General features: G+C 42.3%; 1 protein-coding gene across 1 annotated transcript in view; it reads right to left on the reverse strand.

Annotated features, from left to right (window-relative positions):
- The window catches only part of ENPP2 (ectonucleotide pyrophosphatase/phosphodiesterase 2), a 73,302-nt gene that overhangs the window by 40,155 nt on the left and 6,574 nt on the right, over positions 1 to 26,573 (reverse strand). The window contains 7 exon segments of the mRNA XM_069779955.1: positions 2,829 to 2,948; positions 4,166 to 4,245; positions 5,397 to 5,494; positions 6,732 to 6,792; positions 8,878 to 9,003; positions 11,129 to 11,284; positions 17,189 to 17,291. Coding sequence (XP_069636056.1) covers positions 2,829 to 2,948; positions 4,166 to 4,245; positions 5,397 to 5,494; positions 6,732 to 6,792; positions 8,878 to 9,003; positions 11,129 to 11,284; positions 17,189 to 17,291 — 744 coding nt within the window.

A 26,573-nucleotide genomic window follows, 5' to 3' on the forward strand; every position in this document is an offset into this window, starting at 1 on the left:
GGGTTTAAGCTTATATAATAAATCAAGGTTGTATACCAAATCAGAAGACTGGATTTCAGTAAGTCCCACAACCAGCTACAGCACCTCGAAACACTTCCAAGCTACCTTCTCTCCCCCCTTCTCCTTTTCCTAATGCTCTTAAAATTAAATTCTCATAATTGCTGGTGTAGAAACATTCAGCTACTCATCTGCCAAATCCCACTGATGTCCACGGTAATCTGGCTGTTTCCCAACAAGATGCTGAGTATTAGAAAAAGTAATTAAAAAAACCCCAAAAAACCAAAACCCGACACATTTTAACTGAGCCATATACAATAGGCCAGCTTCCAGGAGCAAGAAAGTATTTCAGAAATTATCAACATTAAATGACATTCTCTTCTAGACAGTTTTAGCCGCAATACGACGCTGGAGGTCCCAGACACGTTTCCTGCCTTCCTGGGCAGAAAAATAATAATTCCCAGTTCTGTGCAAACCAAGTACCACTCTGCAGTTGTTTGAGTACTCCAGTTTGAGACCCAAAATCTAAAAAGAACTGATGAATATGTGACATGACAGACAAGATTTCTGTGATATGCAGACCTGATTTCCCTTCCTCCCTCCTTAATTTTACTGTCTTGTCTTTCAATACCCAGCCATTTTTGGCAGTTTATGTCTATGTGATATGTAGAGAAAATTATAAAGAGGAGTTAGAAATGGACTGTATCTAATCAACGTATAGATGGAGATATTTTTCCTCTTATAAAAATCTGCAATTCTCTTATCAAATGTGCAATTCTTCCATGAGCAGAGTGAGTATCCTTTATACCATATTTCTGCAAGAGATCTACCACCTCCTTACACAACCACTATGGCCACTCTACCAGTTTTGCCAAACTTGCAGGTTTCCCTCATATTAAGTGTGTGGGAATAGAATTATAGCCCTTCCTCTATGCTTTTGTTTCCAATTTTCCAAAGACATTTCCAGTTCATTACAGTATTTGTGCTTTTTTCCTTTTTAATACTTCTTCAGATCAGCTGGTTTATTTTATCATCCTTACTTGTGTATGCAACACTCCCCCATCCTCTGAGGATTTCATCCAGCGTATGGTCATCCACTGTTGTATAACTTTCTTGAACTCTTCTCAGCTGACATTTTTCATGACCCTTGTTTACAATCCAGGAAAACTTTTATTCTCTGGAGCAGCATAGGTGTTTCTAATGGATGGGTGTGGGAATTACCAATATTCCCCACTCAACACAGCAGATGATGAAGTATTTATAGACTTATATCATACTTTTAAGATGTCATAGTTTAAAAATAGCAACATTTGTACAGTCCCCAACAATTAGTTCCCCACTAACTCCTACCTAATTGTGATTAAGGTAAGATGCACAATTAAATTTGCAATGCGTAATTAAATTACAGCTGCTTAACAAGTTGTCACACAGCAGTTGAGCCACAATATTGTCTATGAGCTTGATGCCTGACTGTAGCAAGCATGGCTTTTTAGCTATGTGGCTCTGGCAGTAGCCAAGATGGAAGAAGACGTTACCCACCGCCGCCCTTTCACTGCTCCTAGTTTTGATCCTGCTTCTTTGCTCACATCTAGGAGGATAATAGCAAGGCACGTTCCTCACCCTCTCCTCTCCACACAACCCATGCTAAAAGCTAACCCAGGTCATAGCTGGGCAAGGGAGTGACTACACTCACTGTTATGCTGACAAATTTTTCAAGAGCACAAATACCTCATTCTGGCTCAGCTACAGCCAGACACATCTGCCTCTCACACATCTGCCTGCAGCTCTAAATTGTCTTGCCTTGCATTTGTTGCAGACTAAAACCACATGCAGACAAATAACACACACTTGCTAAGCCTAAAACCATCTGAGTAACTTCCTTTAGTCTCTTGGGATATTTCTGTCTTAAGCGATTTGGGGGATGACACTGATCACTTTATCAAACAGCAATGACAGATTATGGTGCTCCCAAACCCCTTCCAATTTCCCCACCTCTATCGCCTCGCTCTTTCATGGAGTTAACTGGTCAGGGAGCTTTTAAACTAGGTCCCTAAGCAATCAGTGCAATGAAATGTGCATGCACCTTGGATGCTTGTATGTAAAACTTATTAGTATAATTTAAACCCACTTTTGTTGGCAAAGCAAGCCACAACAGCAAACACTAGTAGGGGAAAGTGCAGCAGAAGCAAGGGGACCTTCTTAGCTGTAGTAATGCAGAATACTTTGAAGGAGGCCATTTCCTTGCCCAGAATAAGGATTCAGAGCTAGAGAAACCACCAAGTCCAACACTAATCTGGGAGAGAGGACCTAGTTCAGCCACTGCTGCTGTGCTCAAGGCAGAAATTAATTCACAAACTTCTACAGCAAGTCAAGTAACAGCAATTGCTTGTGGACTTGAGAAATAATAATTATGAAGTTGTGCCATGCTACACTGACAGAACATTAATACTAAAACTGCCACAAGAACATTACTAGGATGAAAACCTGAGAAACCCATAATGAAAAGGAAACATTATGCCACGGTGACGAAAATATAGTGTTAAACTGCTGCCTAAAGTGAGGGGTTTTTTTCCTAGCCACATCTAATTTATACTTATCAACGCAAGCACCTTTCCATAATCAATGGCTTTATTATTCTGAAAAGCAAAAGCCAACCCAAAACGTTACATTAAATTGATAGACACAGGGCCAGCTGGGGGGGGAGGGGGGAGATTAGGTACAAATTGTTCACAGATGTATTTTTTTAATTATTATTATTGGCTATGTTCCACAGCACAGGGGGAGGGGAGGAGAGGGAGGAAGGAAGGAGGAGGAAGGAATCTGAAACTTACTGGTTGACCTCCCCACCATCTGTGATTGAATTTCTCTCGCCCTCGAAGACTGAAGCTGGCATCAAACACTGGGTCATACATCGAATTGCCAACGATTCCATGTGATTCAGGATAGAGTCCCTTTGTGCAGAAGTAGATTAATTAGTAAAACTCTAATGCACACAAATCCAGTTCTGCATAGCTATCTGCAAATACCACTAAATTATTTTAAAATGGGTATCTTTGTAACTTCACACCAGAAAAGGTTTTAACTTTAAGATAAGCACATTTAAAACTGGCTGTAGTAATGAAAGCAGTAGGAGATGATTGAATTGTGCTAAAAAGCATAAAAACTCCTGTTACTCAATACGTTGAAGTATTTTCACACTAGTTAAAAGTTAGTTTGAGGCCATCAAAAGTAAGCAAAAATTTATGAAAACAAGATTGATTTGAACTTTCAGTTCCTCTTTACAAATTCCCTTTCTGGAAACAGTAATTCATTCTCTGATTGCCAGAGTAACACTTAGCATTTCCATTTTATAATGTTTTATCTTTACCAGAACCTCTGTGAGATAAGAGTTATTTCCAAGAAAAAAAAGTGAGACAAGTCACCCAAAGCCATGACTTTTTAATCACAATTTGTCCAGCAGTAAAGGCAATTTAAGAAGTTTCTGCTCTTCTCCCTTTCTCTTGACCCTCTCCTAGCCCCAGCTATTTGTTTCTCCATCCTCTCCTTTCTCTTCCTATTTAACATTTGGGCAGGGGCTGCAGGGAAAAAGGAAGGGGAAAAAATGCAGCTGCAGGCAGGGAGTCCTTTAGCCCAGCTTTGGGAGCACTGTCACACGGGAGTGTTTGCATGCCAGCGTGGGGACAGCCTGGCCGCCAGCTGTGCCACCAGAGTGCAGAAGTGACGGTTCCTTTTACTGCACGGCCAACAAAGAATCTAGACACACTCAGCAGCTATAAATTTTAAGTCACCTGCTAAGTCAACCCCACTGACTTCAGCTGCTCCAATGAAGGAACAACTGCTGGTTGTATTCTGGGTAGGATTTCAGGGGTGGGTTTTTTCCCCCTAGAAAAACTGTGACCTGTAATTATGCAACAGTACCAATAACTGTGAAAGCAGGCACAAGAAAGCACGGGAAAGCTGAAACACAGTGTATAATAGTGAAATACACTTTATCTCAGAACTTCAAAATACTGAAGAAATTACTTAACATAACTGAAGACCGAAAAGGATGGACAGTGAAACAGCTTTATTAAAAAAAAAAAAAAAAAAAAAAATCCTGCTTCCCACAACCCACATTTCTACTGCACTGCAACATTTCATCATCAAAAAATCCTTCCCAAGGACTTACAGTAGCAAGGGTGTACAAGTTGGGGAAGGTTTTTGTAGGGTAGACAGGTCTCATGTAAGGAGAATGTGTTCCACAAGATCCTGGAAAATCAATAGCGAATGTGAACATTAGGAAGTGAAGCTCTCAGACATGGAAAACAAAAACAGAGGAAGTAATTTGCTGTGGCTAAAAATGCTGCAGAAACTGGTTAAATTTTAACCAATTTAAACGAACATTCTGCTGCTTAACATTGGCAGGTGTTCCAGCAGGACGGTGGTAAATCCACTCCTACACTCTTTGTACTTCACGGTAAACAACTGAAATAACACAGCCAGAGGACTACAGAACTAGCTACATTTCCATAGACTGTTTTCCTTTCTCAGCTAGCCTCCTTCCAGAGTCCAGAGTCATTGAAGTATCTTGCTAAGTAAAACAACATGCGAAAACACAGGCTAATTTTAAGTAACAAATACTAAAGCTGCAGTTTCACAACGGGCTTTGGCCACAGTCCCCCAGATCACAGAATCATTTAGGTTGGAAAAGACCTTTAAGATCATCGAGTCCAACCGTAGATGGCTACACAAATAAAGGGGCCAGCACACACACAGGGGAAAAAAAACCCAACACCTTTCAAGGGTATGGGCACACACACAAACTACCACGCTATACTGAGAAGCTCAAATATGCTTTGCATCCCGTAGTCCACAAACCCAGGTGGATGCCCGCTGGTCTGGAGGCGAGTACAGGGCTGCTCATCGCCAGGGCATGTCCCCAGCCAGTTAGCACACATTCACCACAGCTCCCGCACCCACTTACCCATATCTTCAACATTTCTGAATCAAGTGGAAAATTTTGTGGGCACCTCCCAACTAGCCTAAAACAGTGCATGATACATATTATGTACTGAAGACATATTTCTTTGCTGACAAAAGCATATGAAGGTCACTGATTCTGGGCACTGTTCCCCAAAGCAGCAGCTCTCTCCCCACTCTGATTGCTGTGTGCTGCTTTAGCCAGGGTGCTTTCAAGTCCCCAGTTGATACCATCTAAACCAAAGGGGACTTCTGCCATTTCACTTTCATGGAAAAAATTCTTAATCTTTGTTAGACCTTTCAGTCAGAGGAGCCCTGTGTTTAGCGCAGCCCTTCTACCCACCAGCTCCACGCTGATTTCTGTTGCTCAATGAACAATGAAAACAACTGGGCTGCAAGAGCTTGTCTTTCATTTTTTGTAAGAAAACAGATGTACTTACTCAGTTTTTCAATATTGGGCATGACCTTGTTCCCTTTCTTCATATATGATGCACGGAAACCATCAACAGAGAAGATGATCAAAGGAGGACGAACAAAGCTAAAAGCAAAAGCAGCGGGAGCACAAGGTAGCATTTCAAAATGATTTTTTTTTTTTTATTTCCACTTCCTCACTGAGACTCCAGAGAATCTAAAGTACAGTTACTGCATATGCTATATATCTATAATTTTTTTTGCTTACTTAACAGATCAGCACAAACTGATAATCCTCATGCTTAGTAACATCCAATGTTCGCTCAGTCAGTGAAAGGGCTGAGCTCCAACATAAGATATCTTCCCTTAGCAGCTAAAAGCATATAGCCCAAAAAGGCAAGTGCTTATAGAAAGAGATGGAAAAAAAATAGTATGCATGAGTACCCACCCTAGCATACAATCTGTAGTTAAAAACCACATGTCTCATGACAGCTGGTCTTCTCTCTTCACAAACAAAAGTCCATGTGGCATTTTGAGTGAGCTCTGTGAGGCAGAGCTCATTCTCACATACTAAAGATGACAGTATTTCATGTTATTTTATTACATTTTTATTTACTACTGCTACTGGGAGTTGACCCTAAGCAGGCAGAGATGTGTCCTGGACAGATGCACCTGGGCTTTTAATGTTAGTCACCTGCTGTGGGGGTAAGCAGCCATCACTGTTACCCAGAGTAGCAGGGGCTCCTATCTCCTCCAAACTATCCTCCTAATAGCACAGACTAAGCTGCAACCCAACACAGCACCTGAGCAGGCGCTTACTTTTAAGGACAATAGTGAGCCAACTGGTTTCAAAAGTGTTTACTTTCTCAGGTTATTCATGTGCTCAAACACCTCACTAAGTCAAGCCTGTATCCCATTGCAATTTAGAAATCCTTTCAGTTAGGCGCAGTAAAAGTACAAAATTCGATTAAAAAAAATGGCCTGAACTGTGTTCACATATGGCTCAACCTGAATTTTATTGAAATCAGAAAAACCTAAACCTTTCCACTGACTTCAAGGGCATTCGGTTACCTTCCCTATATGGGTAAGTGAAGCAGGCAAACCCATCAGCAGGTGATCAAAAACCAAGAGTTCAAGCTCACATATCATACACCACTACTCATTCAGCAGCAAAAGAGCAAATGCATTACAATATTATCAGCCTAATGGTACAAATGGGGAAGCACAGGAAAGCGTCCATCCCACAACCATTCAGCCTGCATGACAGGGCCAGTACAGAAACACAGTGTTCAGAGGTCCAGAGCAGAGCCAGGGACCACTGGCCTTGCTACATTTGGCTTTGCAGTTGCGTGCAAAACACTTACCCTGCTGGACATTCAGGAGCTTTTATCTCTTCACAGTCATCATCCACCCAGTGGGTTTCTCCTACCAGAAAAGTCACATTGGAGTTTCAAAAAAAAAAAAAAATCCATAGACACAACTACAGGTTTCACAGAAAATGTCAAAAAAATAAAGTCTCTGGTTATTGGACTGTCTTGTCATACATCCCATGAATAACAAGCAGGTCTTTTCACAAAGCTGAACAAATGATCTGGTTATATTCTATTCAACAAGAATACCCAAACTAGCATTCCTAGAAGGAGCTCTTAAAACCGGAGTTAAAAGTGTCCTTTTGACCGCAGGAGACAGCAGTAACACTTTAGGCACAGTGGTCATCTACTTTATTTTTTTTATTTTCTATCTGTCAAAAACAGGTAGTGCTGCTTCTGGCTGTGAATTCCCACCCTCCTCCCCACCAGTATTGATGTCTCCATGAGCTGATTCAGCTGGCTAAAGACACAAAACAAAATTCATTCTGGGGAAGAAAAACAACTCTAAATAGTTTCCAGCTGGTTTAGAGAGCTGATCAGCTCATGGATCAGGCGAGACTCAGACATAGCTAAAAAAAGCATTAATACTCTTTCAGAGCTAGATTAGTTAAAGTTACTTTATGTAATCAACTATTTTCTTAAGGTTTTCACTGCTGAATGCTGACTATAGAGTGGCTTATGACTTGCCCTTTCACAGGTCAATTGAAAAACAAATTATTACCTAATCAGGCTGACTTCCTGAACCTGGCACTATTAAAGGAACTGCAGTTCAATTAAAAGAACAAAACAAAAATGACCATAGAAAAGATCTGCAGGAAATGTGTTCTGCAGCAATTCCAAATGACCATGACAGGAGGTGGAGGGACAATTTCTAGGGGGGTGGGGTGGGGGGTGGGACACGACACCAAACAAAAAACACAAACCCACAAAAACCCCACACTATCCTCAACCCACACTATCCTCAGATGGGCAAAGGCACGAATAAAGAGGAAACACTGTTCTCACATAAGGCTTACTCCTGTCAGAGTGCCAGGGTCATTGAGATCATTTGTTATTAGTCAATTAAACAAAGATTATGTACATTAAAGCTGGAGACATGTAAATTCCTCTGTCTTGACCCTTGTAAGACGGAGCTCACAAAGAAGGCAAGGGCTGAAAACTACACCAATATTTAAGTGGTCTCAGCCTTGGGTTTCTTTGGGAAGGGGAAGAAGGCAATCTCTAGGGGCTTGCTGGAAGATACACATTTCGTTTGGATTCCCAATAGCAAAACTCAAGTAAAGAAGAAAAGCCCATTTTCAGTGTACAGATCTGGACTATTATAATTTTCTGAACATACTCAGTTGGCCAAAATGGTGTGGAAGAAAAAATTTCAAACTGTAACACTTCCACCAGTAAAGTTAATGAAATAAAAACCTAAGAACTAGCTGAGATACAAAAGTGAGAACCTGTAGAGCTCATTACCAAGGATCAGAAGACCTGCTCCAAATGGGAGACACATTACACATGGCAGGGTGTGCTCCAAAAGATCGAGGTAGAGGATGAAAATTAAGTATTCACAGCCCATCCACCCACCAACCAGTGCAGGCTGTACTGCAACCATGGTGTGTCTAGAAGGTGGCATGGTCATCTGAAGCCCATGGCCCCCATCTGTAAATTACAGTCCTTGTATTCTCACAACTCCTTTCACAAGAAACAAAGCCTACAGGTGTTAGGCCAAGTAGTTTGTGCAGGAGCTTTTGTGGTGCAGGTGGGGAGAGGTCTTTGAGACAGAGATAACATATCTAGGAAAGCTTCATTCCTTCTGAGACCATCAGATATCCCTGCTTTCCCCGTGATGCAGACAAATGCATCTGAACACTTCTGTGTTTTGCTTTAAACTCTTCATCCACCTACGCCTCTCCTCTTTCTATCAGTATCTCTACAGGCAAAGACGACATCCTTCTACCATCAACAAATTAGAAGTATCCACCTCTGCTAGTGCCCCCAAAATTACAAATGCAATTTCCTATTCTTCCTCCCTCCTCCGAAAAATCAGAACAAAACAAGGAGAGGGTTCGTCCCGCAGAAGAAAACTCCTTACCCACAGGGCTGCCTTCTATCGGGTTTGGAAAGATAAGTAGAAAGACCAAAGACGTACCTTTGCAAACGACTTGGTAATTAGTACAACAATCTCCTCTACTTAAGCAGTCTTCAGAGCAGTGACAAGCATTGTCATCATTCCTGGTTTCTCCACAGCGATCTTTGGTACATTCCCAGCCCCGAGCTAAAATATTCAGAAGGTAAGCAAGAATGAGAGATTCTAATCAAAACAAAAAGTACTCACTCAAGCCATAATGACAACACTCTAGTCCTTAAAGTTGGATGTAAAGTTTATGGCCCCATTTTAGTGATTTCAAGACCTCTGAAGTAGGCACGTCAACCAGAAACAAAAAGGACCCTTGTGTCCTGCAAGTGCAGGAGGGCTCCTCCACCCCCACACAAGTGCTTCTGCTACCATCAGGTGTTGTACTCCAGGCTTTGTACAACCTGAATGCCAGAAAGGAAAGAAGAAAACAAGAAAGAATCTTGACAGATAAATGGTGGGGCCCAAAGCACAAACTAAGAATTCTGGTGTTTCTTGGGTTATTCATTCTTTTTCTCCTAACTACTCCAGTCCCCAGTTCAATCCAAAGGAAATAAGAGAAACTGGAAAAGAGACTATGTGGATGCAAACTGATGTTTTACACACATCAGTTCCTCACTCACAGGGCAAGATTCAGCACCAACTGCAAAGTTATGAGAACAAGAGCTGTTCTTCAGGGAAAACCATGACACGGCAGCTGTAAAACACTCCAGCTCTTCTCATCTTGCAAATGAAGTTGGAGCTAAGGTCCTGTCTAAATTAGGGTGTTCTCTCAAGGGGTGTACATTGCTATACTTTGGAATAGGGCCTAAGGATGTAAGCATATGGTCTTCCATGTCCTAGCCCAACGAACAAGAAACTTTAAAAATCACTTTGGACAACATGCACCCAGTAAAAAACACACCACATCAAAGCAATATCTTTTACCCCCTTTTCTCCTTCATTTGGAGTTTTTTCTGTAAGTATGTAATATTTACTGATTGTACATGTGATAATTGCCTTAATAAATGACCTTGGGAGTATATGACAATTCACACAACAGTCCCAAGGGCTATGCAGGTATCCATACACATATGTGGACATAGTGCGCTGCAGACAGGAGGCTGAGGAACTGAAAATCTGCCCTTCGGTAGCAAACATCTCGTATTGTGCTGAAAGTCTTCAAAAAGAGCCTCTCATCCTGCAGTCATTTATACAGGGGCAAAACAGCATCAGCCTAAAATTCAGAAGTTTTTGGCCTGGAACCAAAGTAGGTTTTCATACCAGATTAACTCACCATTTTTTGGTACCAAGCTATTAAAATGATATCATTATAAACAGAACTGAGGAAGTCAGGACTCTCAAGCATGGTGCATCCATTAGCAATGGTATTTTTAACCATTAGACTTCTCTTCTGGGTGCTTAGTAAGTGTAATTCTTTGATAAAGCAAGAAAATGTTTAATGGCAAAAGTAGAAGGCACCTGTGTCAACTCTGACCACTGTGCAAACACTCAGGGAGATGGGTACAACTAATAATTTAAATGCACTATGCTAAGAAGTAAAACATAACTGAAGGCCCTCTTTGAAGTTTTCCTTGCTTATGACTCATGAAAAAACAAAATTAACCCAGTGCTGTATTTCCATGCCCCAGGGTCCAATTTTTACCAGTGTGTTATATGCATCCTGACATCTGGAAATCAGAGTCTGGGGCAAGGGTAACAAGGCCAGCCCATCACCTGCAGCTCACTCTGAGAGGACCTACACCGCTTCAACGCTCCCAGGTTCTGAGGCGCCTTCACAAGTGACTGCAATGCACAGCCTATAAGTGAACATGAATTGCTCCAATATTAAGCTATCACTTGGGAGAAAAAAGGATGGCTGACATGGAATGACCAACCTCCAACCTTTACCATGGCTCTTTTCATCGTAATCTGGACGTCAAACTGGTGCTTGAACACAGATGATTGCTTTTAACTGAGTGTCAGAAGATCTACTTTTCAGGTAGTATGAATAGTACCCTGCTTTTTACGCCCTGGAAACCATGGTCAAAGCCCAGCAATGAGGGGCGATAGGTGCGCATCCCTACTGCTCCTTGCAAGGAAACATGGGCTGGATTTTGAGCTGAGCCGAGCCTGCCTGGCAAGGCAAGGCAAGGCAAGGCTAGGCAAGGCTAGGAGGAGATGCAGGCTATGACAGGGGGTGTTGGTTTATCAGGCAGGTCCCGACCACTGGCAGAAACCAGATGTCAGCAGCGCCTGACAGTGCAGGACAGAAGACCCATCGTACCTGTCTTTAAGCACAGCTCATCAAAGTCGAAGCAGCAGCTGTTGTAGCTCTTGCACAGGTTATCACAGCGGCAGCCAGGAGGCTCTGCCTCTTGAAGTTCAAAGCATCTGTTTTTGCAGGAGCCAGAGGTACTGATCCAGGGGGAATCTGACAGGACTGTGTGGAACAAGAAACAGGGCAACATCTGTCAGGCTGGCAGCGGTGGGACGGGCAGCTCAGCCCTGAGCCACTCAGATGAGCAAAACCTCAGCTACCTGCTCTGGGGAAGGGAAGGGAACAGGGAGAGGAGAAGGGTTGCTTGAAGAAACAACAAAAAAAGCCCCACTACTCCCCCCCCTCCCAAAAAAAGAGAACAAATTTCAATAAGGTTGCTCTTTTGGGGGAGAAAGGGGAAAAAAAAAAAGGAAGCAGCATGCTGTGATAATGTCCTGCAAAGAAACAGCCCGTCTGTAACAATCAAGAGATCATTAGCAGAAACTATTGAAGTCTCCAAGGTCTCATTCCAGGAGCTACAGCTATTCCTCAGAAGCAGGCCTTTGTTTTCAGAAACAAGTGACATTTTCATGGCTGGCTGGGCAGTTTGCATAGGAAAGGACTGTAGTTAATCTACATGCAGTCAGCAGGGCTTGGTTTGCTATACTAGAAGGTGCCAAATCAACATCAAGCATGAAAGAGAACTATGATGCTCTATAAATTAATGGGGAAGTAAAGCAAGGCTTTTTGGTGGGCTTCTGCAGAGCATTAAATTATAAAAACAAAATACAGAAGTATGTAAGAAATCAATATATTTGATGTGTATAACTAAATGGAAGACTGCCAGTCTAAAAACCATGAATAATGTATTAGACTTCAATAATCTATGTATTAGTAAGGGCCCTTACTGTCAAAACTGATATGTACTTCTCTGCTCTTTTCTCAAAATTGAGTATTTTATACACTTTATATACTTATACATTTTTCCTATAAGAGAGTCCTACACAGCAGCTTATATGAAGCAGGAAAATTGTGTGCTACTCTCTAGGGTTAATAAAATTTTATGAAATAAAATAATGAAAGTATGTTATTCTTTAAAAACAGAGGTGTTCCAAGGAAAATTTCACAATGCTTTTTGTTCCTTGAGAGACCTATTAAAATTAAGTCTTTGAAATTGCCTTGGGGTTTGTTTTCTTTTAGACCATGGTTTGGTTTTGGTAAACCTCACCATGTTTAGCAGTATGATTTTAAGAAGACTGATGCAATGGCACTTTTGGGAAACAGTTTCTCTGATCTTTTCTTGTATATTTTTCCCCTACTCTTTTACGTAGCTGAAAGTTTAGTCTCCTCATAAACTGAGGGGGAATCTCTTCCCAACCAAGATGACATTATCCCAACACCGTGAGAATGGATGGAAAAAGATGATGAAGGGCAAGTTTGGAGGTGACACTGTAGTAGCTGATGTCCCACCAGCTCTCATCCCCCGCACTACTGCTCCACCATTTCCCTTGGAGTGGCACTGGCACTGGTTGGACACCAGCATAAACCACTTCAGGGAGCAAACCTGGCAGCAAATCAACCCTACAGCAAGATAATGCTTAAGAAAACCAAACCTACCATGGTTGCAGTCATGGATCATGGCAGTGGCAAGGCACATTCATAACACTGCTGGAAAAGGTAGTAGTGGACAACTGTCTCTCTGCTTTTGTGGTTTTTTTCAATCAGGTCAGTAACACTCAGAGCAACTAACATCATACACACAGTGAAGTTTCATTCTATAGGTACATACCTTGCAAGCATGCTCTTAATGAGCCATCAATATTTTGGCCATCTGGAGTTCCAAAGAGCTAAAGGTCATGTATCTATGCTGGCAACACATAGAACAGTATTTTCATTGCTCACATATACAAGCTACAAAGCTATGTTAGAAATTAATTGCATGAGAATTGTTTCAAAGCATGCTAACACTCAGATTTTCAGAGATATGAAGTCTTGTTCCTTATTCTTAATGACAGCTGCTTCCTGCCAAATGCCTCTGAAATTCTGTTACTAAATAATATTTCCATGTTATTTAACCTCTTCTAGTACTTTCCTTTTTGGAAGCTAGGTAATATATAATCACAGATCCAGTAAGCTGCAAATGAAAGGTATTACGGACTCAAAGCCATTACATAATAGCATATACAATATATCCCTTACACTGCCATTACCCTCTTCATTTCAAAGGCACGAGAGGGAGATCATTTCAGAAGGTCAAAAAACACATGTCAACATGTGTTTAGGAAAGAGAAGGTGTAAACCTGACTGCAGATTACATACATAAGGGACAGAGTCAACTGCAGCTCAAGGAATGCCTAGCTGTTGTAAAGAGCAGCTCATTTATCAGGAAGCCAGCTGAACAAATTGCCTACAGAGGCTGTGCAATCTCTGATCTTGGAGATTTTGAAGAACAGGTTAGACCAAGATCTGTCAGGAGCACTTCAGTAATAACTGACCATGCCCTGGGATATAGAGGTCTACATAGCTGTTCAAGGTCCCCTCTAGCTCCATCTTCTATAACTGCAAGAAGGGTTTCCATTTCACGTAAGAAAGGTTTAGCCCAGCTACCTTGCCTGTTATTTTTTCACATCTCTTGATAACCACTTTATTACTGATGTGAAAAATTATCCCAAATTACTTAGCTAATTCAAGTCACACCTCCTGAGTCAATGTAGGACACTTTCCACATAGCAACACAAAAGAGGACTTGGTTTAATTCCTCTGATCTCTGAATATGTTAAGATCATTCCTTTGTTTATCACGCTTGACCTTGCCTTTGCAGCCAGACCATGATTTTCAGGTCGTGCACAATGCCATGGCGTGGGTACTGGTGCATGAAGAATAGTTTGAAAATACGTCATCAGGAGCTCCATCCCTGGTGAGCATTTTCAGTTTAACAGAAACCCCTGTACAGAACAAACTTACACAATTTCAAAATCCTTTTCAGAATCCCTGCATCCCTCCACAGCTCCTGCAGTCAGACCATGCAGCAGGCAGAGGGACCTCAACATGAAGATCATCCCCTCCTTATTTAATACATAAAGCTTCTCACATCCTTTTCCATGCATTCTTTTTTTGCCAGCTAAGCCCAAAACAAGCATCTAAGGATTGCTTCTTATGTCATAGGTTAGAGAGAGAAGTTACATAGGGCAATAGTGCCTTCCTGATTCAGTCCACTGAGGTTATTACATTTCCATTGTAAATGTGTTACATTCACCTTTCTATCTGATTACAATATTTAAAAAAAAAAATCAAATCCATTTACTTCCAGTACTATTTCAGTCATAGGACTACACAATATAGACATGCTTACACAGTCATTACAGGAAGGAGACTACCTGTTAAGACTTCGCCATTTGGGATCCTATGGATCCTATATGGAAGCTATACGGATCAACCAAATAACTATACAAAACATCTGGAATGCAAGTTTTGCTAGGTAATATTCATATTATGCGCTTGCATTTCATGTTTGCAGAATGCCATTGAAATAAGTAAAATTTCAATGAAAAGTCACATGAAGTAAAAAACACATCCTAAGTGTTCCAATACAAGAAAGATATGACTCCATTTTTAATGACATGGTTAAAAATCCAGCGAGAAGGATTAGAAAAACTTCAGTGTTTCTCCTTCCAAAATTTAAGCTATGATCCTATCATGACCAAGGAACACGCTTCAAGAGACTGTTAAGGCCATTTTCCCTGAAAGTGTTTACAAAGATGCCTAGAAACTCATAAAGCAAATAACTTACAAAGGCAAAGTTACAAAAAAAATGGGAGCCTTGTTCCTCTCATGTCTCTTAGAAAATTTAAGTCAAAAAATTATTTCAATAAAATAATTTGTTGGGTACAAATATTAAACATCTCAAATGTATAAAGGCTTACATATCTATACACCGTAAAAAGAGAAGGGAAGGTTTTTAAGCATTGTGATACTTTTTGACATACATTTATAAGGGACTAGGAAAAAAACCAGGTTGTTTTTGACTCGTAGGGGAGTTCTATGCTAGATGAAAACTGAAATTTGCTTACAATCATGACATACCTTTGAAGAAAAAACAAACTGGTCTATACAGTAGTGGTTGGTAAGGTGAGTGTTTTATCAATCCAAAATAATTAACTCTAAACACCAAGAAACTTGGAAATAAATAAGCCAAGGCAAAGTGAAGTTGGAAAATAATTTATACTAATATTTTATTCTGGCTATTTCATTGCACTAGACTTCTGATGAAGTATAACTGGAAGTCATGAGATTAGGAGAGCCTAAATAGGTTCTTTGATCATAGTACTTTTAGTTTAAGATAAGCACCTCTGCAGTGCAACTTTTTACTTTCTCCTTTAGACAGGTGTGACTATAATACTTTATTCTTTGCTATCAGATTCTTTTTTTTTTATTTTTTTTCCTGCAATAAAAGTAACCAAGCTACATAAACATAGAAGAGAACAAAACCCTCTGTTACTTTTCAGTCTCTCGTTGTTGCACCCTGGACTGGACTACTTCAATGCCAGGTGCCGGTCCAAGCCCACCTGTAAGCAAATTCTCAATAGACTACCAAAAGTACCCCACCTCCTGCCCTCTTGCAAGAGATCCTGTATTTCTTCCTATTTTTCTGGAATGCTGAGCTAAACCTCCTGGTATTGGAAACAGCATGCGGCTCCTGATCCCAGCCCTGGGGGTGCTGAACAGCACTGGTTGGCTCACCAGAGTTGGCACTGACCAGCTGCAACGGGTCCCCAATATCAGACCTTTGGGACTTCAGTAAAAATCAACTGAGCAGCCCTGCCCTAAAGCTTAGACGGTCACCAGCGAAAGCAAAGCAACTGGCAGTCGGGTGTTGAAGACATGAAATGCAAATCCTTCACATCACTATCACACACACTACGCAACTGCTCTACAGTTAACGTACCAGAAGATAGAAAGATAAATAAATTCGGTTTTCAAGCAAATTTTTTTTACTGTTATATAAAGATAAAAAGCAACAGCTGCTATCTTTTTGATCACCTAAAATGCCTCTGCTCAGTCATTAGCAGCCCAGATCGTGGCTGTGATTAGACACCAATTCCTGTGAAAGACTGAAAGACGGGGAGGAGAAGGACACAGATACATTACCAGGAACACAACAAACTCTGGCCACGGTAAACAATTTTATAATTAAAATTCACAAGCTATCATTACAGACGGGCACTGCAAATGAACCCTTTCACTTCAGTTGTACTAACCAGCGCTAAGTCAATGACCACAGGTCTCCTTTCTCCTGCCAAAGGAAGGAACAGAGACACAAGTCAAGCCTGCCTTTTTTTTTTTTTTTTTCCTTCTTCTTAAAGAAAAAAAAGCCTAGTTTTCCGTTTTATATATTTTTCCACTTGGACTATGCCTGAGCTCACAAAACCCAATACTGCCCCAGAAGACAAACAACAGTCCCTTCTGTGGCATACTCTTGCTTTCCTCCCGAGAAAAAAGTAGGAGGTGAAAGAAAAACCAGAGGGCTCGGTGAGAGCACATCTGGGCGAACACCTGCTCTCTTCTCCGCGGCCCTCGCCGCCGTCAGATGTCTGCCGTCTGCTGTTCACAAACCAGCATGACCTCAGGAGCCACAGAAATCCCCAAAGCTTTTCTCACCAGCGCCTCTTGAAAGCATTAATCGAGTTTCTAGAAACCGCTTCGACAGCTACCAAAATAAAACCAGTACCCTTAAACCCACGGTGGCGTTTCTCTTAGCTCTAGAAGGGAACTGTGCGGAGCACAAAACATGGCAAATGCTACGTAGGAGCTGATGAGACCGGTCCCTGTGAGACTGACAGTGCTCAGTCCTAAAATAAGCTAGATTTTCCATAGTCACATGCACACAGAGCAAAAGTTTAAGTAAATAGGAGACCTATAGGTGAGTCCCAAAGGTCAACTGACTCGGGCTCGGCGAGTTATTTATTTTTCTCTGTATCCTAGAGGGAAAAGGAACAAGCCAACTACTGTTTCGGAGTAGGAGTGGTTTCTGCCCACGGTATATAACATAAGGGTATCGCGATGCACAATTTATGCCCGTTACTGTACCTGAGACCGGGCCCTCATCCCATTCTTCCGATCTCCTAAATCGATTCGTTGTAAATCCCATGCAGACATTTACTCCAAAGGCAAAAGCAAATAAAGATAGAACCTGCAAAAGCAAAACGGCAGAGTGAGCAAACCGTGCAAAAAGCAGGGCTTCCGAGCTAAGAGCTTTACGATTAAAGGGGCAGAGATGGTCCTCTGTACATTCGAGCTCCCCAGCGCGGCAGTTCCCATCACCGGAGCAGCAGCTGACAGCGTCACCGTTGGAGAGGAACACAAACCAGAAGGGGTTTATGAATAAAACATCTCTCTCTGAAGCTGAAACGCTCCTTTTTGTAGCAACTTATTCAGGAGAGCCGGGCTACTCCTCCTTTAAAAGCAAACACGCTCCTCTCCTCTCGTCCCCTACCTGGTGCGAGTGGACGCAGCCCTTCTTAGCCATACTAGAGAATTCTTGAAAAGCCTGCGCGGCACCCTCGCCTTTTCTTTATAGGGAGCGCAGAGCTCTGTTTGCTCTGGGAGTTCGGGCTATTAGCTACAAGTAATCCCACCTGGTGAGGTTGACAGGCTCGTGTGATTTGTCCAGGGGGTGATTTCATCATGTTTCACTCACAAATCGCAGCTCCGAGTGCAAGAAGCTCCAGGCATCATCCCTCGCTGTGCCCTCCCCCCAAACACACACCACACACACACACACGCACGCTTTTATGCGGTTTCCTCTGGCAAAGCGGGGCTTTCTTGTGTTGCTGCGGCCAATAGCTGTTCCTGCTCGTTTTATTCTCCTCGCAAAAGTAACATGGTTAAAAGAGAAACCAAATGCGTCTCCATCTGGCTCGGAGAAGGGGGTGCTGGTGGGGGGGAGGCTCGCTCGGAGCTGCGAGATGAAAAAACCCCGATGCCGCCCCGCCTCGAATGTCACCCGGCGTCGCAGCGCGGTGGGCGCGGGGCGAGCAGGCAGCCCCGGCGGGCGACCTCGGGACGGCCGGGTGGGCTTCGGGAGCTGGGGCGCCCGTCTCGCTCCCCGAGGGTGCTCCCGAAGTTTCTAACCGGGGTGCAGAGCAGAGTCCCGTCCCCCCCGAAAACCCCCAAACTGGGGACACCTTCAGAGCGCGGGGTTATTTTTCAACTCCCTTCTCCCGTGCTGCTGTGGCGGTGCAAGGCTCGGAGCGATGGAAAGGCAAGCAGTTTTATCTGAATAGCTGGAAACCGCAGACTTCCAGAAAGGAAGGGAAGTGACACGTTCCCTCTGCCCCACATTTTCCCATTTTCATCAACAACAACAGAAAGCTCGGCTGTTTGGGTAAGCGCTTCTATTCACAAGGCAAATGATAATGCTGAGCAGAATTACGGTTCAAATCGGCGGCTTAAATATTACTTGCTAAGGCAGATTACTTACCAGTGTAGTTTGCCACTTTTTTCTCTGAAGAAGGCTTCTTTCATTTAAGTGTTTACTAACAATTACATTTAAAGGGACAGAGTTAAGTTTTCTAAGTTCTCGGATGGGCTGAGCTTCCCTTGGGACCTGTCCCATATTCTGTGCTGGCATTAAGAAACACAGTACAGTCTTCTTTAAACTATCTTGCAATCTTAAACACATACAATTTTGAGCTTTGTTCAGAGGCACCTTTTACCTGCTACAATATCTTTCCTTCCCCACCTTGTAGCTTTACAGGGCAGAGGGTATAAAGCCCGCCTCTTTGCTACCCACCGCTTGCCAGTCTGCCAGCCTTTGCTAGGAGCTGATCCTTTTTCATGCAGTGTCTTAACCAAAAGTGGCTCCATTGTGCAGCTGCATCTTTACACTGCAAGCCTCAGGGATATGTAATTAGCCTGAGAAGACCTACATCTTAGCTACACCAGGACAACATATTCCTCTCCCTTGCACAGACCAGGATTGTAAAGTCAAGACCCATCTAATGTTCACTTCATCACTAGCTGGGTTGAAAATGAAATAGGTTGCAATAGGCAAAGTTTTTTCTAGCAAAAAACCTGTGCATAGTGGTCTGGAGAAAAGTAATCACCAAAATTTTTACTAGCTGTTCCTGTAAAATTCTTCACCCTTAGTCTCCGGTATATCCTGTGGTTAAACAACTTCACCCCCAAGTACTAGGTAAGTACAGCAGTGTGTGACTGCAGCAGAAGGGTAACCAAAGGTGTCACAAATAAAATCGCTCAACAGTGTTGCCTATGTATCTCATCTAATGAAGCTCATGATTTCATGGGCAAAACATAGAAATCAGCAGCCCCAAGCTCTCCTCCAGCCTGGGACCCTCGGGTCACTGAGTGACCCAGGCAAAACACAACGGAATTTTCAGATCTGGTGGCCAGTTTTGAGTGCCCAAGCCAATACATCCAGCCACATTTTCAGAGATGCTGAGCTTTTGCTGTTCTTGCATATCTTCCTAATGCACAGGTGCTCAGTTTTTTTGAAAGAAAGTTCCTACATAAGTTAAAAATGGCCACCCAGAAAAATAAAGCAAGAAACAAAGCCAAAAAACACAGCATGATGGATGACTTCTACTGATTTGAAAATACATATTTCATTTTTCCATTCATGTAACCTCTCTAGAGCTTGTAAACTGCACAATCTCACATAAATAGAGGAGCTCATTTTATGTTTCCTGGTCTGTGTTACAAGTATATTATATTAATTAACCTCCTTTGTAAAATCCTTTAGAACTATAGATGATGACGATGCTGAAACTGCTAATCTTTTTCATATGTGTTATGTAAGACACATTTTCCAGTAGCTCTGAACTGACCGCATACTCAGATGCACAATCATCTTTTTGTCACAAGGATTCTGCCTGAAGCCACCCCACAGATGCACAAGGAACTTATTAGCATAAACAAGGTCCAATGATTTTGTTCAGGCAAGATTTCACTGCTGGGATCCCTGACAATTAACTTTTTTAGCAATTGATTGCCATTTTACACATCAGAACAGGAAAGACTAAAGCTGAAACAACGTATTTCTGGCCCAAGAATGCAGCGGTTCAGTGCAAGTTTTAGGGCTTAAATGAAACATGCTAAACAGGAATCTTAACAAGATCAACAGAATAAGAAATGCCTCTTCATCAGTTATGGTGCATAAGAATTAGCCTTTGGCTTTTATGGCTTAACATGATCATACTGATTATTATTTAACTCGGGATGCAAAACTTCCAACCAGCCACTAGGTGACACTTCACGAGAAGTTCATTCCTTAACATTTCCAGTTACAAGCATTCCTGTTCTGCTATACTACAGAGTTAATATAAGGAAGACAATATATACATTCTTATATAAAACTGATTTTTCTTGACCAGTTTTTTTATTAAGAAAAAAAAATGCAGAGAAATCAAGTATATTGGCTGAGTCAGAGATTGGGGATGGAGTGGACTCTAGAGAAATGAGCCTTTTTAGCTACTCATCTCTGCTTTGCACTGGATGCTGGATGCAGCCACATCGGGTGACTGGGGGACTAGGATGAAATCCTTCAGTACACTTGACAGCAGTATGAAAGGCAGAAAGGTGAAGGACTTCTCCAAACACAGCTTCCACATATAGTTGTGGCCAAGAAAAACGGTTAGCCAGGTCCATGAAATAGCAATTTCAAAGAACAAAACTTTTTGATAAACTACAGAAATTCAAGCAGTATCCACATCAAGCCTCCTCAGATACAAGCACTGTGAAACCAAATAAGCTTCCAGCAGCCTAAGCGAACATGGGAAGATGTGGGTACCTCGCTGAAAACACCCTGAGGGTTTTTCGCAAAACCAAAGAGGTACAATATAACAAGAAGAGCTGATTCCTGTGTATAAAGGACTTTAAACCATATTTTTATAGGACTTTATAGACCAAACCCAAATATCTTTGGCACTCAGCCAGCACAGTGACTGATAAATGAGGCGGAGAAGGAAGGGAAAGCGAGAGTGTGAGGACAAGGGCAGCAAAAGGATAGGAAAGCCAGCCAGGGGCAGCAGTGAGGACTCCCTCAGCAGAGATCAGCCCAGAATCCAGGCTACAGGCACATACAGGAGCCCAGAAATGTGACTGTACAGCCTGGGTATGCAGGAAAAAATACAGAGTTGCTGAAGGACGAGGGACCTGTTGCAAGAGTACCACTGAAACCCTCAAAACGGGGTCACTGAGAAATCCTCCTTACCTGATGGAGGCAAAACGTTCCAGCAAGTGACAAATTTCAAATGGTCGGCAAGCTGACTGGGAAACAAAAAATTACGATCTGATCATAAAGGGTAGGAAAGGACACAGATTGTTCACATGGATGCATTAAGGGGGTAGGCAGAGTATAGAGGACAAGAAGATATTAGCATAGGCAAGGGTCAGACCATCCCTTCCTTGTGCTTTAGAACATGTTGTGAAAGTTGCAGAAGCTTCTGCAAGCATCTTTTTCTCTTACACACGGAAAAACTGCATTTTGTCAAGAAGGCAATTTCCTTGGCAGAGGGCACAGGACCGACTGGTAAGGAGCTGCACCGCCATGCCTGCTGCTACCTCATGACACTAGGAAGACCCACAAACCAGGCTGTGCTCATGAAAGTACACCGTCCTCATCGCAGTGCCTCAAAACACCACCTGACAGCACCTTGAGGCTTGACTAACAGTCACCAATTATCTGTCTGCTCATCACCGCCCTGAGGGGAAAGGTATGCAAACTACAGTGCCTGCTGCACTGGAGTGTGCTGAGGATGACTTTCTTGGCCAGAAAGATCCATGAAGGGGTGCCAGACCCTCAGGGAGGATCATAGACAACTAAAGTCTTCAAAATTGCAGTTTGCTGCAGCACAACCCCTGAGGCACCAAGTGCCTTAGGCACGTATAGGTCCATCAACATTTCTGAGTACCCTACATAATGCCTGTGGGATTCACAGGGCTGGGAAGTGAGCACCCAGATCCAGCCCAAACCTCACTGAGGACGACCAGCAAAGCACGTCGCATCCCTCCTCACCTCACCCTCCTGAAAGTGTTGTCCCACAACAGCTACCAAACCACACGTCCTGCACAAAACACAGGTGTATTTGGTGCATGCCTGTCCGAAACTGAGCCTACGTGCTCTGTCTACCCAGAGAGAGAAGAGGAACTGCCTGCCAAGGGAGGACCTGAGTCCTCACGTAGAACACTTGTGTACTCACTGGGATGAGGACTGAAACCCAAGTGAGTAGCCTGGTGGAAAAAAAGGAGGGCATGATGCAGTAAAGAAATAAATTATCCCACATCAGATACAACAGCTTCAGTAGCTAAAAGAGGACTGTGGATTTGGTGATAGCACTGCAGCTCCCAAAGCTGCCTCTGATGGCTGTGGAAGGGCCTTAGCTCAAGTGTACCCTACACACGCAATCACCATTTGTGCCTGCACACCAGCCGAGCAAGGTTTATAAGTGAGGTCATGTCTTTTATCAGAACAGCTAGGTTAGCTGGAAAAAAAGGAGATAAGTTTTCAGTATCCTGAAGAAAGCTTTGAGTGCCTGAATGCCTGTCTCTCTCCTCCCAGCTAATAGACCAATTGCACCAACACAGGTTATTACCCTTCTCCCTGTGAATTGTACACATGACAGCAACAGCATTAACACTGGCCCAACATGTATACCTTCATCACCTTCAAAGAAACTAACGCTTTCCCAATTCAGTTTCTGGACAATATTACTATTATTATTATGAAGCAGCACAAGTACTTCGCTAAAATGCACTGAGTTCAGAACCATATTTCTTAAGATAATCATATATAAAAATTCTAGTATGCTGCAAAATGAAAACTGTTCCATGATGAAAAATCACTTCTTCGTGGAGGATATGAATGAGTGAACCATGGAGCCAGAGAGCCCATCTGTGGTTTTAATGCAGTTCATGAGAGGCTAAGTATGTCTTCAGGTCCTCATCCTCGCTTTGCACTGCTTGAGATGGTGACGGGTCTCACAGGTAACCATCAACAGCTTTAAATCCATCTTTTTAAAAGAGATGTAGGCTTCTAGTGGTGTGAAAATCACCCACCTACCGCCTGACAGTAGTCTGGAGGTCTCAAGGGCCTTGCATGTGCCACACACAATCACTGTTAATTTATTTGAATTTTACAGGTGATACAATCTATTCTGTCCTACAGAAACCACAGCCCTTTAGAAACAATGAGTTAAAGCTAAAAAAGAAAAATAACAAAGCAAAAACAAAGATGGGAAAGCTACTTAAAGATGCAATAAAGCAGGTTTTCTAGACTTCAAGTCATATTCCTAGTTTCTTTGTGTAACTTATATGTACATCCTGTACCATCCTTTACCTTTCTCAGGAGAATATTAGCTTTGAATTTCCTGGGTATATAAAACTTCTTGTGGGGACTTCTACAATAATCCTGTGACATATCTCTCTTACTTAATCACGTTTACCCTCAGCCCAAACTCTATTTTGGCACACTTTTCAAGCTCAAGGTTTGGATATGATGAAAAAATTTCCAAGTGCTAATCTCTTCCCTACAAGTAAAATGTGGATATAATTAATACTGGTTTGTTTACTTTGAGTTTGTTTTCTTTGCCAAACAAAAGTTTCTGTTTGTTTGTTTGAAATGTCTTTTTTTAAAATGTTTTTGGTACTTGGATCAGGAAAGAAGCATTTTAATTAATATTTTCCCTCTTATTAATCTAAAAAGCCCCACTGATACTTTCTAAATAGCAAAATCTTATTTGATTTCTGTTTAAAGAGATATGTCACTAGGAATTTTGTTCTCAGCTTGCCTGCAGTTGAGGCTTTGGACATCCATGCTCTGCAGCACCAATATTTCTTCCGGGGAAAACACAAAGTAGGCTCAGACTGGAAACAGGATTCCCCCACAACAAATAGGGACATGCCTTCACACGGGCACATTTTCCTCCTGTTTCTGTGCATAAGGAGGCATCTCAAGAGTGAAGAACTGGCTGCTGTTATGGTGACCTATAAGTGTCTGCACCTATGAAAGCTTTTTTTGGCACAGTAAATGAATGCATGAACATAGAACAAGCTGTGGCAGTGTTGCAGTTAAGACATGAACACAAGTCCGATTCAAGTGCCAGCTATTTTATTTGCATAAGGACTGCAAGACTGCACCACTAAATGCAATCACTCCAGCATAAAGAGAAGGAAATACTCTATTAAAAAAAAAATCCTGGAGAAAGTAGGACAGCCAATGAGGAAGAGATGTCTTCCGAAAAAGAAAAATAACAATTATTAAAAGCTGCCTTATCTGATTCACTGAGTGGCCTCATGAACACTTATGTGGAGGAGGATACAATATGAACTGTACAGGCTTTTGCTCAAAGAAAAATGCATAAAATGAGGACACAACTAACACTGTCACAAACTTAGTCTCATCTGCAACCCCCTTTGGGGGTGCTCTTTTATCTCATAGTTGAAAGACACATCTTTATAACTTACACAAGCTTAAGCTATCCCCAGCTGTTCAGAGGTATTTGATTAACTTGGAAATAACTGGATTTTCTGCCCTTTTCCTTCAGAACAGTCCTTGCCATCACTTCTACCCCTCTCACCCTGAGCAACCATTCCTAGGGCCACACTGCAACTCAAAACAGGTTAAAAAATCCCCCTGCCTTTGACAGATTTTGCAGTTGGATGAGTTCCCCGCTCTGGTCCTCAGCCCTGGAAGCAGTGTGTCTGTGAGACACAGCGAGCTGCAAACTGCTACTGCTTCCAAACCCTAAGCTGGGTCCTACAAATAAGCAGCATCCCATGGCCAGGGGAGCGGAGGGCAGAGCACAGACAAGCTCTTCTCTGCCCCCCAACTCTCTGCTGCTCCCAGGGGAGCAGAGTCACCACAGCATATGCTCAGCTCTCCCCATTTCTTAACATGCATCTGCTGCTGCCTGTTTCAAGGGCAAAGCACAAAAGTGTAAAACAATTGCATATTACTTTTTAGGTCATTTTGGACAGATGGGCCACTTTCCCAGCATCACAAATTTTCCTAAGTTGAACCGTGTCACCACCACTTTAGTCGAATGCCAGCTTTTTTTTCTGATTACAGCCAAGTGCAAAGATGACAAATGTAAATACAAAGGGAAAAACGTCCTGTTGGAACAGTACTCCTGTTTTCTACAGGTGAGAAAAGTATAAGCAACATTTCAACAACAAAACAATGCAATCCCTTGCTGGATTTTTTTTAAAAACCTACATCATAATGTGCAACTGAATGAATTTCAAGCTCTGCAGGAATGCAAGATAAAAAAAAAAAAGAAGGAAAGTGCTAGAAATCAAAAATATGCAATCCTGTGCTAGCATGGGTTTGCATAAGGATTATCAGGTTTTTTTTTTGAAGTAAATACTTCTTTCACCTTTTCAGCATAAAACTTTGGAAAGGAGTAAAGAAGCATTTTTTAATGGATTGAACGAGTAGACTGTAGTGAAACTCTGGCCACTTAAATATTGATAGATTTCTTCAATATTTTAAAGCAAATAATCTTACTGAGTTAAGCTTTGTTTAACTTTTTTTTTTTTTTCATCTAGCAATACAAGATTTTCAGAAATAATAGGTTCTTTGGTTTAGTGATTGCTGACTGCTGTAAACCCAAAGCAGCTCTGCTTTGGTCAGCCTTCACAGAAGGCTCCCCACCCCAGTAAATCTCTTTTTCACAGCAGACAAGACTAAAGTCAGCTTCAAATTATGTTTGTTGAAGTTTCTCAGGGCAGAGACAGATGTTCCTGGGCATCCACAGAGAGCCTGCAGAACAGCTGGGACTATTTAATTTAGCGTCCTTTCACTGTCCATTCCTCCCCCTTCTCCAAGACGCTGCAACCAAACACCTTTGAAGGCAACATCTGATCTAACCCATGTAAAAAGGACTTGAGTAAACTACTGCTCTGGTGAAGAGAGTGGAGACACTCCTTTTCTAGCAATAGCTTTGCCAGCTGAAGGAAAGGCCTCCAGTGCCTGCTGTCCCTGCTCAGGTGTGCAAACTCAACATTTCATCCTTTTGGGTGAGGAATTGCCCAGCCCGACTGCTTCTCCCTCTCCGCTGCACCACACTGACTATAGGCGTTTCACTGCTTGGGTGATTGTCTTCCAGCCTGGTGCTGAGGAACACTATGATTAAATCACCTTTAAAAAAACCCCTTTGGGTAAAGAAGCCAGGATGGATGATGGAAACAGGCAAGGAGCAGCAATATCTTCAGGGGACAGCTGAAGTCAGCAGAGAAATACCCCTACCTCTGGGGCAAACCAGGTTCACTTTGCACTGAGACAGAGCAGGAGCACAAACAAGCTTCCTCTGTGGTAGCTTAAGCCATGACAGCTGTTTTGAAAATAAGTATCGGACTATAATCTCATGTTCATACCCCTGCTTGTGGGCAGCCTAAGCCTGCCGAAGCATCTGCTTGCCTCTGCAGATAATTCAGCATGGTTTTGAGAGGTATT

This window comes from Haliaeetus albicilla, chromosome 3, assembly GCF_947461875.1.
Source record: "Haliaeetus albicilla chromosome 3, bHalAlb1.1, whole genome shotgun sequence".
Classification (NCBI taxonomy): Eukaryota; Metazoa; Chordata; class Aves; order Accipitriformes; family Accipitridae; genus Haliaeetus; species Haliaeetus albicilla.